Raw genomic sequence first — 14,946 nt, forward strand, 5'->3', positions numbered from 1 at the left:
GGATCTGTTGGTCCCTTTTCCTCTCTGAACTTCAGGCACTCCATCTATCAGATGGGAAAGTTAGCCTCCAAACATGTGAAGAGCTTTACTATATTAGCCAGAAATACATACTTTCAACCAGAAATGATAATGACAGAAGGCTGGCTCTGTGCAGGCACTGGGCCAGGCCCTCTGCACACATTATCTCATTGCTCCTCACACAGGCTGTGAACTAGATGCCATTTTTATTCCTGTTTAAAAATGACACAGCAGACTCCAGGGCCATGAGGACCTCTGTGAAATAAATCCTGGATGGAAATCAGAAGGTGTATCAGTTAGGAATTGAATTGTGTTGAGGCTGTGGGTAAAAGACGCCCCTCCTTATTCCCAAACAATGGCTAAAATATATGAGTGGTTTTACTTTTTTATATATATAAATAATTATAGAAGAAGGTAACCCAGCATTGGTATGACATCTCTGTAAGAGCATCAGGGACCTGGGCTCCTCTCTGTGCTGCCATCCCAGCAAATGGTTTCCAGCGTCTAGGTCACCTCAAGGTTCAAAGTGGCTGCCGGACAACAAAGGTTCAAAGTTCTGCTCTATATTCTAGACACAGAGCAGAAAAAAGGAGGTAAGGAGAGCAAGGTTAAAACCCAGGGGAGGCCCTGGCCGGTTGGCTCAGTGGTAGAATGTCGGCCTGACATGCAGAAGTCCTGGGTTTGATTCCCAGCCAGGGCACACAGGAGAAGCACCCATCTGCTTCTCCACACCTCCCCCTCTCCTCTCTCTCTCTCTCTCTCTCTTCCCCTCCCAAAGCCAAGGCTCCATTGGAGCAAAGTTGGCCCGGGCGCTGAGGATGGCTCTGTGGCCTCTGCCTCAGGTGCTAGAATGGCTCTGGTCGCAACAGAGCATCGCCCCGGATGGGCAGAGCGTCGCCCCCTGGTGGGTGTGCCAGGTGGATCCTGGTCGGCCGCATGCAGGAGTCTGTCTGACTGCCTCCCCGTTTCTGGCTTTGGAAAAATACAAAAAAACAAACAAAACAAAACAAAACCCCAGGGGAGTCAGGCCTCTTCGGCAGCTTTCCCAGAGTCCTGCCCTATAATTGAGCAATACATCTCACTGACTGCCCTCGTCCATTGGGGAGACAAGAAAATGTAGTCCCGTCTCCTGGAGTAAAAAATCAGAGGTTTGTTAGACAGGGAAAGCAGTAGGAAACTAGCCATTTTACCTACACAAGGGCATTTCAGACACCCACATATTCTTTTTTAATTGGTATGTATTATTGTATTAGTTTTAGGTATACAACATAATGATTCGATGTATGTGTATGTTGAGAAGTAATCACCACAATGACTTATCATCCATCACCACACATAGTTACATTTTTTTTCTTATGATGAGAACTTTTAAGATCTACTCTCTTAGCAACTTTCCAGGATACAACACGGTATTCTTGACTACAGTCACGGTGCCATACATTGCTCCCCAGGACTTATAACTGAAAGTTTGAAACTTTTGACCACCTTCACCCAATTCAACCCCATGGATCGTCTTATGGGGTACACTCTGGAATGGAACCCAGGATCCTGAAAGAGTGCAGGGTATACCCTCAATTAAAGGCCCATGGAAAGTAATAAAGGTGATCACAATGTAATCACTTAAGGCTATATGAGGGTAACATGATTTATGGTCAGCAATTTGTCGAATTTGTCCAGAAGAGGCAGATATTCATGGATAGGCACTGGACAGCTATGACACAGTGTAATTTGAATATGTGGAGAAGCAATTTTGTTTCTTAAATATACCTCCCCTGCAGGCTTGCTGATGTCCCAAATTCCTCAATTCCTTTAAGTCTGTAAAATGCAGCCAGAACAGGACAGGATAATTCATTCATTCTTATCAGTTACTAATACCTCAATATAATTAAGTTTACCCTAGGAAGGGGACTTAGAGATCCATTGGTGAAACCCCCTCATTTTCCAGATGAGGAAATTAAGTCAGTGGGATGGAGTTGTTTTCCCAGGGTCACGTGCTTTAGTGGCAGGGCTGGTTCGGGAGGTTCAGGAAGAGCACTGGATGGATGTCCCTCTGTGGGCAGAGACACCAGGAAGAGGTGGGAAGGCTGGAGCAAAGGCTGCTTAGGTGATGAATGTACTTGTAATTGAATTGATTTGTATCCTGCCTTTTTCCCATGAGGACTTGAAGTCATTCACAGTTTGAGCTCTGGGTGGCTCTTCCTTGCTCCCTGCCCACCATGTTTGAGAAATGCAAACCTCCTCCTCCAAAAAAAAACCCCTGAAGAACAAAGAAACCCCCACCAATTGTGTTTGGGGAATCTCGATAGCTGGAACAGAGATGAAGCTAAGGATTCCTCTCATTTTACATAAGTGCCCTCTTCCTCGAGAGTCCTCATCATCCACCCACCCAGCCTCCTTCCCTGACCTCGAGTCACATGCACGCCCGTGGGGGACCACAGCAAACAATAAAGATGTTCTGAAGCATCCTGAGGCTTCTTCAGGGATGGTCTTTTACCAAGTTTCAAGGAAAAAAATTAGCACGAGGCATGTACAGATAACATTCTTGTGTATGTTTCCTCTTAACCTTCAGTACGTGCTGTGGAGCGTCCCTGTTTGGATGTCTGTTTCACACTGGATGCCATATTTTGTTATCTCAGTGTCACACATGGTAAAAACTCTGAATTCAAATTGTTTGGGTTTGACTCCCATTGCCACTACTTACCGGCTGTATGACCTTGGGCTATATCTTAATAGCTCTGGGCCTCAGTTTCCTCATATATAAAATGGGAAACTGATAGCCCCCTTACCTGAAGAATTGTTGAGGTAGTGACTGTTAAAAGGGCCTCATTGGCATAGTGCCTGGTAAATACTGTATAAATACTCAGTGCACATTAGCTGTAATTACACTTTCAGTTTATCACAGCAACATTTCATGACTTTAATACATGATTTTTTAATGTATCATCAATTTTCAACTCTGCTAGCTGTTCTTCCTTCTGAACAATTGTGAGAACAATTGTTCTAAAAATGTCCTACATCACACACACACACACACTGCCATCACCACCCTCACCCCTCTCTTATTATCGTCTTCAGAATTATTCCATTTTTGACTTAACCTGTAGCTTATGTAACTCACCTTATTCTAGCTAAATCGGTGAGTGATAACTGTCTTGTCTCAGATTTATCCACGTGACCATCATCCAGTCTGCTTAAAGACAATTCTGGGCTCACATATAGACTTTTGGACTTCTTGGAATTGTCATCCGTGGTCCCCCACAAGGGACAACAGACTTACCTTCCTAGCCCAGGGGGTTTTCATCCTTCATCAGTCTGTATGCACGATTTGAAATTCCTTTTCTGTTTCATTGCACTAGATAGGAATTTCTTGTAAATTTTGGAAATTTCTCTTGGGGAGTCTCCTATGGAACCTGCAGGGTTTTACCCTGTGGACCACCAGTGCTGCCCCACCTCCACCAAAAAAATTACAGAATGGATAGAGTTACATCAGCATAGTAAGATTATTTTGGCAAATACCCATTTCAAGATGGTAGCACTGAAGCAGGGTGTTTTAAAAATCCTTGTTCATAACACCAGGCTTAATTATTTTTTCTTCTCTAGAAAAGGGGCTAGGTCCGTTGTCAACAAAGAAAGTGAGTATCTCACTTTCAGACTTAAAGTTGTGACAGAATCCCTTTAACCAACCTCTTTCCCTAATCATTTCTCTGTGTTCAGAAAATTATGTGTCTTTTAAGAGAAGGCACAAGACTTCTATAATACATTGTCGTAAACAATAACTTGTCATTACAAGTTTCTAATTTCTTGCGATTTGAAAAGCCCATTTTCTTTTCCCACACCCAGATGACCTCTGAAATAAGACCCACAGCTCTTATGCTGAAACTGTTTTAAGCATAGTTGACTTTTTATACACATGGGAGTTTGTCTCCTTCATGGTATGGGAGGATCAGCACTTATTCCATTACTTTGGAACTTTTTTGGGTCAGTTCTTGTCCGTGGCAAATCTTTTCCTGCTGAAGGTGGATTGAATTTTTGGAAGCAACCAGAAGGCTTTTTTCAGAGCTGTTCTGATGACTAAGTTTAGAGACCAAGCTGGATCAAGAGCATACAATTTGGGGTCAAAATAAAATAAAACATGTCTGTAATGACACCAAGTAAGTGGCTTTTCGTTGTGGCTCTGAATGTGTCTCTTGAGGCGAATCCTAGAGAGGACATCCAGGGTTCATGCACAGTCAGTAGACACCTCGCTGGCTCCTCAAGTGAAGAACAGGGGAGAAAGTGGAACAGGAGTCCTGCTTCTCCCACTGGCCGCAGCCCTGAATTAGCCACTCTGGACCTGTTTCCCTTCTGTACCGTAGGGATCATCATACTCTCTCTCGTCTGGTGATGTTTTTAGGATAAAATTCCATAACCAAGCGTAAAACACCTGGCTGTTATGTGGTGCCCAGGATGCCCAGAGGGTGTCAGTTTCTCTTCTCACTCTTCCCATTTATTTTCTTAAAGGGAGGGCAGCGGTCTGACTCTGCCATATAGGGAGTATTTACCTGAAACTCAGATTTTTAAAAATCTGAACCCATGAAGTTACATCAGGAAAGCCCACAGGCTGAGGGTCCTTTAGCCTGGAGCAACGTGCTGTACAGGAAGAAGAATGGCCTGGGGGATGAATAATGTGGCCACTGCCACCTGAAAAGAATCCCAGCAGCTCCGGAGAGAGCTGTTCTCCCGGGATTTCCCACTTCCCACCCCTACCCCCAGCCCCGCGGAGCCCCCAGCCCCGTCTGCCAGGCTGAAAGAGAGAAGGGTGGGATTCCTGAGTAATTAAAGGGAATTTGGGAGGCTGGATGTTGCGGAATGTTAGATCACTAGCTAGAACAGCATGTGGCGTTCTTTAGGCAGGCTTCATTGAATCCATACAAAAAAAGAAAGAGGGGCTGCCTGCCGTCTGCTCATTTATCAAACGGCGAAGCTCCACTTTCACAGCCCCACAAAAGTGTTGGACTGTTTGCTGAGTCTTGCTCCAGAAATTAAAAGCTGAACAACCTTAGCAGGGCTAAACCGACCCTGCATTCTGAGACTCAAACTAAATTGTGCTGGGCTTTCAGATTCAGGGACCAGTTGATTATTTGGTGAAAGGAGAGGAGAATAATTTGTAATTTGCAGCCCATAAGAAACAGTTAAAAAATAAAAAAAAAGCAAACTCCCTTCCTCCCTTCCCACAGGGTTTTGTTGGGGCTGGAAGGAGGGTGCCTCTCTGCACCAGTCTCTCTTTGCTCAGAGTGGGAAAAGTCTTGACCTCCATTTGGGCAAAATGTGATGTGGTTCCGTGGAGCCGCCACTCTCCCCCAGCTCTTTACAGCAGTGGTCCCCAACCTTTTTTGGGGCCACAGACCAGTTTAATGTCAGAAAATATTTTCACAAACCGGCCTTTAGGGTGGGACGAATAAATGTATCACGTGACCGAGACAAGCATCAAGAGTGAGTCTTAGACGGATATAACAGAGGGAATCTGGTCATTTTAAAAAAATAAAACATTGTTCAGACTTAAATATAAATAAAACTGAAATAATGTAAGTTATTTATTCTTTCTCTGCGGACCGGTACCAAATGGCCCATGGACCGGTACCGGTCCACGGCCCGGGGGTTGGGGACCACTGCTTTACAGAATTCCTTTCCTTTTGAGTTTCTTTCTGTGAAATTACTAAATTACTTTTCTCTCTTTTTCGGGAAGGAAGGAAGGATTTGGCCATCAAATATGTTTAGATCAAAAGTAGTTTCACAAACAGAACCTAATATTCTCACCTCACAAATATATTCCTTGGGAGACTGTAATATGCCACAAAAGCCTGGACACTGAAGGAGGATCCTCTGAAAATCCAGCGAAGGGCTGAAGTATAGAGTTCTGAGTCTGCCGGCGAGGAGAACGGGCTGGGGAAGAATGTGACTAGCAGAAGGCACAATGAGGGAAACAGGGAGAGGTGTTAACAATGGGGAACCCCTTTCTCCAGCCCCTCCCTGGCCGCTGGTCATCTCCCCAACCCCTCACATCCAGTGACAAGCCAGTGAAAGCCATTGAGGTGGAACTTCCACCCTCCACCCTGTACTTCCGGCTAATAAAGCCCAAGAGACAAGCCTAGGGTCCACTCTCTGGCTCCCTTTACCCCTCTACAAGCCTGTAAGCTGAGCAAGTGTCATTATCCCTGTTTTATACATGAAAAAAAAACCCTGATGTTCAAATAGAAGAGAAAGATCTTTTTTTTTTTTTTTTTTTTTTTTGTGGGGGAACTCTTCAATTTAGCACAATCTCAAAAGTGATAATACCCTTTTATACTTCATGGAAAGCAATTTGACAGTATTTGTTAGGAACCTTGAAATGTTTTGCCCTTTAATCAGCAACTCTACATTTGAGAAACTATTATGAGGGAAGGAACACCCCAGCCAAAATATCAACAATAAAAATAAAAATTATGGCCCTGGCTGGTTGGCTCAGTGGATAGAATGTTGGCTAGCAACAGAACATCCCAGGTTTGATTCCCAGTCAGGGCACACAGGAGAAGCGACCATCTACTTCTCTCTCCCTCCCTCTTCACCTTCTCTCCCTTTTCCCTTCCAGCAGCCAGTTGCTCAGTTGATTTGAACATTGGCTCCAGACGGGGTTGCTGAGTGGATCCCAGCCTGGGTGCATGTGGAAGTCTGTCTCACTATCTCCCCTCCTCTCAATTAAAAAAGAAAATTATTATGCAAATGGTATTGCTTATAGCATTATTTACATTAGCACAACATTGGAAACACCCTCAATGGCCAACAAAAGAGAAACAATTCATTTTTTGTCATTCATTCACTGACTCAATGAATTAATATATTAAGCCATAATATCACCTGCCTAGACTACCTCAGGGGTCTCTGACTGGTCTCCCTGCTTCCACCCTTGCCCCACCCTTGCCCCCTACAGTCAGTTCTCCACACAGCAGCCAGAGTGATCCTTTGAACGGTAAGTCAGATCTTGTTCCCCACTTCCCTGCTCAAAGCCCTCTAAAGTCTCCTATCTCATTTGGAGTAAAAGCACAAGTGCTTATGAAGGCCCACAGGGCCCTCCAAGAGTCATACTCACCAGCCTTTACCAACCTCTTGACCTCTTCTTCTGTCCTGAGCACTTGCTCTGCTCCAGCCACATTGGCTACCTTGCTCTTCCTGAAACATGTCACACAAGCTCCTACCCCAGTGCCTTTACACTGGCTGTTTCCTCTGCTTGCAGTTTTCTCCCCCCAGATATTCACAAGTTTTATTCTTTTACTTCTTCAGTTCACTATTAAAATTTGATCATTGAGTCCTTATCACCCTAAATAAAATAACAGCCCTACCTCCAAACCCCCTATTTTCCTCACCCTGCTTTTTTTGTTGTTTGTTTCTCTCTGTAGCACTTATCTGATGTAAGACTTGCTGACTTTTAAATTTGTTTATTTTTGGTCTTCTCCCACTAAAATGTAAACTTCCTAAACCAAGTTTTGCTCAGTGTTCTATCCCCCAGTGCCTGGCAAAATGGCCTATAATAGAGCTCAAGAAATATTTGCTGTTGAATGAATTCAGGATATGTACCACTAGGCAACCTATTAGAGTTACTGAGGCTGCAGCTTCTCAAACATGGGGAAGAGTAGTAGAAAATGATGCTGGAGATCCAGTTCATGTAGACGCAGGGGTCTCAAACTCGCGGCCCGCGGGCCGCATGCGGCCCGCCAAACAATTTTGTGCAGCCCGCCGAACAATTTTGTGCGGCCCGCAGACTGTTTTCAACTGCAGTGAGAAAAGTGTTGCATAACAGTTGCCTTTTGTAGACCTAGTGCGGCCCGCCGAACGGCTGTGATCTTGCTCTGCGGCCCACATGCTGAGTTGAGTTTGAGACCCCTGAACATTGTAGAGTCTGCTAGGCCAAGGCAAGGACTTTATAGAGATGAGTTGACTATTGACTAGGTATGAGGATTGTATGGACCACATAACTATGGTCACTTACCCAAACAAATGGCCCAGGGAAAATTTCTGCAAGGAAAGAAGTACTAGCTAAGACTTGAAGGATGAGTAGACAGTATGCAGACAAAGGGCATGGAGAAAGGGTTCCAGAAAATGAGAACAGCCTGTGGGAAAGGCCAGGGCAACAGCGAACACAGTGTGTTCAGAAACTTGAAAGATGTTCCATATTGCCAGAGCAGGGAGATTGGGACAGGAGGGGAGAGATGAGCTAGAATGAAGACAGGACCCATCTGGCAGGACCTGGTAGGTGTGGACTTTGTCTAGAGACTTCATGGAGACATGATTGTGATGGGGCATGACTGGACCCAGAGGCAATGAGGAGACCATTGTAGCAACCCAGGTGTGAGAGCATGGCCCTGTGACTGGTAGAGATGGGAAAATGTGGGTAGAATCAGGGTACTCAACATAGAGGAAGGATGGAACATGGTCACAGATGGGAAGTAGCAGGTGCCATCGTGGTTTGAAGAAGGAAGAGCTCTCACCTGGTCAGGGAATCGGGAAGGCTATTCGCAGAGGAGTGCCTTCTGGGTGGGTGGAGTTTGAGGGCACAAGTGGTGAGGGGGTGGAAATAGTTGCAGGAGGCGGAGAGAGTGGCAGCTATAAGGGGCAGAGGCATGGAGCCCAGAAGCCAGGAATTATTCAGAGAATTGTTCAACACCAAGTAATCTGATTTCAGGGGAGCTCGAGGCTCATATAAGGACATTTTAAAAGAAAAGGTGGGAGCTAAGAGTGGAGTTGCACAGTGATGTCTGAGCTGCAGGGGAAGGAGGCTCCGCTGAGTCATCTGGCCGCACAGAGTTTGAGGAGGCCTCGGAGTGGACAGGTGGTGAACTGGATAATTCCCTCGGTAACTGCACTTGGGGATCTGGGTTATCCAGGCAGAATGCCTTTCGCTTAGTTAGTATTTTTATTAAGCAGAAGTGTTTACTTAGGTGATTTCCATTCTACTGTGTATGGGTGGGTTTAATCTAAGAGGAAACACCAGGCTCCTGCTGATGCCAAAGTCCTCTCAGCTGTTTTCCTCTTTCCCTAGCATATTTGGGGACTGGGCTGTCAGATTCTGTTCTTAGCAGACACCACCAGAACATTTTGAAGAGGGTAAAAGTGAGGGAATTGAACAAATTTTTATAGAAGAGTAGATGGGAACAAGAAATTATTTCATTCCTCAAACATACCTGATGTGTAAATGCAGGACTCTGACATAAAAGAAGTAAAGGTTGTTGTTCAAAGAAGGAATGAGGGGCCCTGGCCGGTTGGCTCAGTGGTAGAGCGTTGGCCTGGCGTGCAGAGGTCCCAGGTTCGATTCCCGACCAGGGCACACAGGAGAAGCGCCCATCTGCTTCTCAACCCCTCCCCCTCTCCTTCCTCTCTGTCTCTCTCTTCCCCTCCCGCAGCCGAAGCTCCATTGGAGCAAAGATGGCCCAGGCGCTGGGGATGGCTCCTTGGCCTCTGCCCCAGGTGCTAGAGTGGCTCTGGTCACGGCAGAGCATCGCCCGCTGGTGGGCAGAGCGTCACCCCTGGTGGGCGTGCCGGGTGGATCCTGGTCGGGCGCATGCGGGAGTCTGTCTGACTGTCTCTCCCCGTTTCCAGCTTCAGAAAAATACAAAAAAAAAAAAAAAAAAAAAAAGGAATGAGGGGCTTGGGGCACTTTCATTCATCCAGAGGTAATAATAATTGTTGTGGTAGAGTGAGACCAGGTACATTCCAATCCCAGGTCTGCATCTTGTGGGCGGTGTGACTTCATTAGGGTTACTTAGCCTCTCCAAACCTCAGTTGATTGTACAGAGGGACTAGCAGCGGAACCTGGCTTGCTGTAATGATTACCTGAGATAATACATGTCCAGTGGCTGGCACAGTGGACTTGACTCCAAAGCCTGTGTGCTTAACCACTGTATATGACTGCTTCCCAGCAGGCTTGGAAAACAGAAACAGGGCATCTAAGGCTTCATGGGAAGGGTCCCAAAGGAGTGGGAGAGGCTCGGGGAAAGAGGAGAGTTCCTCAGGGGTGAGTAGGGGATCGTGTGGGTCTGGCATTCCAGGCAGGGGGAAGAGCATGTTCGGTGGTGGGACCAGCATGTGCCTGGAGTCTCAAGAGCACATGGGGAAGTGGCTAGATTTGAGGCTGGGGAACTGGGCTGGGGTTGGTCACAGAAGGCCTCATGGACCAACCCAATCCAGCATAGGTAGTGAGAAAGTACCCATTGTTTTCAACAAGGAAATGAAATGATCAGATTCAGATCTTAGAAAGATCCTCCTGGCAGGGCAGCAAAACTGAGGCAGGACAACCAGTTAAGAGGATGTATCTGTGGTACAGGTGAGAGGTCCTGGGGAGGGGCTAGGGCAGTGACAGGGACAGAGAGAAGTGCTGAGTTCAGCAGATATTTTGGGCTTAGTTGACAGGATATGGGTGGTGCAGTGTGAGGAAGAGAGGGAGTCACTCCTGCTTCTTTCTTGGGTGACTCAGTGGAAGGGGAAGCTGGTTGCAAAGATGGTAAAACTGCATGTATTTGATCCACACAGTATTTAAAAGGAATAAAATCCATCAGCTATGGAGGGAAATCATAGTTAAACTGATCAGTAAATTCACAGGACCTGTTCCATGCTTTCATAATTTCTCAAGATCATAGTGCAAAGACTACAAACACACTGATAATATGTTTTATTGATTCATGGAGGTAGAACAACCAGCTGCAGAAGTCTGTCCTCATATTCAGGTAGCACTCTGGTGCATCTCTAGACCAGAGTGTGTGTGGCCCCTGGAATCTGAGCCGAGGGCCAGGACTGTTTTTTGTTTTGTGAATATTATGTGGGACAAACACCATTTGGATAAACACTTAGGAAGATTTCAGAACTTGCCATTCTCTTCAACCAAGTAATATGGAAGCTTAGCAACAACCCCCCAAAGTGTTACTTTAAAAAATTATCTACAAATTTTTTTCAAGGTAAAGGGAATAATTTATTTTTTTAAAAAAGAAATTAAAAAACAATCACTATAACATTAAGGTATATTTTTGGTGCTGCTTTCAAAACTAGCTTGAACTGCCTTTGTCAATTAAGAATATTTCTAGCATGACCTGTGGTGGCGCAGTGGATAAAAGCGTCAACCTGGAAATGCTGAGGTCGCCGGTTCAAAACCCTGGGCTTACCTGGTCAAGGCACATATGGGAGTTGATGCTTCCAGCTCCTTCTCTGTCTCTCTCTCTGTCTCCTCTCTAAAAATGAATAAAAAAAAAAAATAAAAAAAAAAAGAATATTTCTAGTTAGTGTGCGGAGGACCCGGGTTCGATTCCCGGGCAGGGAACACAGGAGAAGCGCCCATTTACTTCTCCACCCCTCCGCCGCGCCTTCCTCTCTGTCTCTCTCTTCCCCTCCCGCAGCCGAGGCTCCATTGGAGCAAAAATGGCCGGGGCACTGGGGATGGCTCTGTGGCCTCTGCCTCAGGCGCTAGAGTGGCTCTGGTTGTAACACGGCGACACCCAGGATGGGCAGAGCATCGCCCCCTGGTGGGCAGAGCATCGCCCCTGGTGGGCGTGCCGGGTGGATCCCGGTCAGGCGCATGCGGGAGTCTGACTGTCTCTCCCTGTTTCCAGCTTCAGAAAAATGAAAAAAAATAAAAAATTAAAAAATTAAAAAAAGAATATTTCTAGTAAGAAAATCTTTTCTGTTTACAAAATGTTAACTTCTTGCACAAATGTTATACAAAACTGTTTTTGTTCTACCCTAACAAACATCCATTTTTATTTTTCCATCTTCCTTTTCATTCCTATATCTGTACAAACATAAGTTATAACCACAGCATAAATGCAGTTGAGGTCTGCTATTTCATTTAACATTATATCTTAAGCATTTTGTGTTGTGACATAATTTTTAATACCTGTATATTTTACTTAATATTATCTAATTGTTTATTTAGCCAGTTATCTATCACTGAACATTTATTTTGTTTCCAATTTTCTATTCTCATTTGTAGCTCTGTGCATAGCTTGTTCTTATTTTAGATTGTTTTCTTAGAATTAATAGACCAAAAAGTAGGAATTTTTTCAATTGTAAAAATGCTTTAGGGAAGAGTTGTACTAATAATGCCATCAGCCACATATGGAAACTTCAGTTCTACCACACCCTTGACAACACTCAGTATTATTTTCAGACTATCAGCTAATATCAGAGATTAAATATCGTATCTTATTGTTGTGCCCATTTGCACAGGAGAAATTTCCTAGACTGACATATGGGAAAGTGTCTGCTTTTTCTCAGCAACTAGTATGCATTTATCTCATAGATATGGGGACTCGTGTAACTTGATTCTATTATCTTCTTTGCTAGGCAGGTAGGAAACTCAGAACCCAAATCATAATCCATTTTTAACCAATGAGAAGGATCCCCTGGCACCATACTATATGCTTCCAATATTTACCCTCAGCCTCCTTTGGCATATCTGTGTCTGTCCCTGATTGTACCCTTGTGAGCAGCTGCTGCAGATCTTGGCTCTGAAACCAGTTATGTGATGCAAGTCTGGAGGGCATGGTTGGCTAGCGCCCAAGGTGATGCGGCCAACTAGACTTTGGTGTAGCATTAGGCTGTGTAATGGGTGGTGCTAAGAAACCTGTCACTGATGCCCGGCTCAGACCTCATTCTCAATATACTGCATTCGGATGTGAGGGCGATCTGGCTGCGACATGTCACCCCATTGATCGCCAGGGTTGAATCGGCTGATCTGGCTGGCTAGGCGGGTGTCCCCTTCCTCCCTCACCGCTCCAGGTGCGTCCGTCCTGAAGCTGCGCGCTCGTCGAAGAGGATGACCTTCTCCGCTAAAGGAGAGGACCGTTCTTCGGTCAAGGGTATACAAGTAGCTGTGCTCCCCTGCTAGAACCTCCAAACAAGTCTCAAATTCAATATACTGCATTTTACTTGGGTCACAACAGTTGAGAGGGACATAGGCCAAATGAGAAGCCCACATCCTTAGCTTATAGGAGTAAGGGTTAAACAAACCAGGGATTTGTTGCTTACAGAATTGACACTGTTAGGGAATTCAGGAAATGATCACTACGTTCTGTTCAGTATCATCGCTGAGGCCCCTTTTGCCTTCAAAAGTGGTACCTGATATTATCTTATTAGATTCTCTAACCTTATGAGGACTGCGGATTTTTTTCACGTATTATTGAGGTCTTACTAAGTGCCAGGCACTATTGCAAATTATTTACAAACATTTACTTTGTAAATTTTCACAAGCATTCTCTAAGGTAGGGGTTATTATTTCCATTTTATAAATGAGGAAACTGAGTCATTTTAATGTTAATAAACTTGCCCAAGGGGCATCCTGCTAACAAAAGGCTGAGCTTGGATCTGACCCAGGTTGCCCTGCCCCAGAGCCCTTGCCCAGGACCCACAGCCCTGCCTCCCTGCAAACACCAGATCTGGAAATGCCAAGGAGGAGGAGGAAGCAGAGCCTGTTTTCACCTCTCCTCCCAGGTTCTGGCAATCTCCGGCATTGTCCTGGGCAACAGCCAGCAGATCTCCACTCTGCAGAGGAGTGAAGGGTTACCCTTGAGGGCGGGGACTGATGTCATTCTTTCACTCAGCAAATAAGGATTGAGCTCTTCACATGTGCTGAGCCCTGTGCCAGGTCCCTGATCTCATGAGGCTTCTGTTCTAGCGGGGATGGGAGGGTGACAGAAATAAGCACTCAGAGAGTAAGTGAGCATGCTCACTTCAGAGAGTGCTAAGTGAGAAGAAGACATAAAGCCAGGGCCACGTGATGGCGAGGGACTGCTGTGTGACTCTACACCGGCTGGTCAGAGGAGGCGTCTGGGCAGAGGCTCCTCACTCTAAGGCCGCATATTGTGACAACCCCGGGTGAGACTGCAATGCAGGCAGGGGAACTGCGGTACAAGGCCCTCAGTGGGGAGCAAGCCTGCTTGTGTTTTGGGAATAGGAAAAAATAAAATAAAATAAAATAAAAAGCCAGTGTGGCTGGGCCCTGGTGAGTCAGGGTGAATGGGAGGAGGCGAATGCCAGGAGGTAGGCAGGGACCCTGTTGCAGAGGCTGGGGTGGGTTTTTGTTCCATGTGTGATGGGAGCCATTGGAGGGCTTTAAGCAGGAGAGTGACAAGTTCTGGGTCAGCTGGTACTCTCCTGACATTGTGAGTAGGAGGGTGAAGCACAGAGCCACACAGTGAGACCCCCTCAGGATCCAGAGCCCTGTGATCATGCAAGTGCTCCCCCCGCCCTCCCTGGCACTGGTCATCATTTGTCCCGTCAGGCTCCTAATAAGTCACTGCAGTCAAGGATGTATGTTTTCCTCCCTTCTTCCCAACTCTTCCTGACGGGTAACTGATTCTTATGTTGACTTACAGATCATAAGGCAGCAGTTTCCTCAGTTAACCACCAGAAGACTCGGGACCCGAGGACAGTCCAAGTAAGCACCGAAGTCCTTCTGCCTGCAGAGGCCCGAAACCCAGGCCTTTCTTCCTGTGCTCTGTCTGCAGCCGGGCAGGAGCCTGTGTCTGGCCAGAGCTCGGAGGAGCTTAGACTGCTGACCCTCTCTCAGCACCCTGAGAGAGGCTGTCCAACGCCCAGGGCCACCAGCCCAGCTGCTTTAAGGAATGAGCATTATTTAAAGGAGCACCTTGTAGCTTCTTGGACAATCTCCAGGTTACTAGGATTGTTTCTCTGAGCAAACTCTCTGCTCCCATAGTATCCAGCTGGCCAGAGGTACATCCTGTCCTACAAATTCCTGAGGGGACATGGGCAGGAAGGTCCAGCCTTACTGGGGAGCACAGGGCACACTACTTACTTTACATTAGCTCTGCCAACCAAACCCACTGAAATTTGCTTCACCTGTGCTACATGCTATGCACACAGGTGCAAACAGGTGACTGCCTTCATGGAGCATATGTTCCAGTGGGGGAG

At 46.0% G+C, this 14,946-nt stretch overlaps 1 protein-coding gene across 3 annotated transcripts in view; it reads left to right on the plus strand.

Moving 5' to 3' along the window:
- The window catches only part of RFX4 (regulatory factor X4), a 168,160-nt gene that overhangs the window by 80,305 nt on the left and 72,909 nt on the right, over window positions 1-14,946 (plus strand). For 2 of the 3 annotated variants that reach the window (XM_066263556.1, XM_066263566.1), the window contains exon 5: window positions 14,391-14,452. In XM_066263556.1, the coding sequence (XP_066119653.1) occupies window positions 14,391-14,452 (62 nt within the window). Of the gene's footprint in view, window positions 1-13,762; window positions 13,891-14,390; window positions 14,453-14,946 lie in introns of those variants that run through there. The other variant, XM_066263576.1, reaches the window with a different exon arrangement.

This window comes from Saccopteryx bilineata, chromosome 1 (assembly GCF_036850765.1).
Source record: "Saccopteryx bilineata isolate mSacBil1 chromosome 1, mSacBil1_pri_phased_curated, whole genome shotgun sequence".
NCBI lineage: Eukaryota > Metazoa > Chordata > Mammalia > Chiroptera > Emballonuridae > Saccopteryx > Saccopteryx bilineata.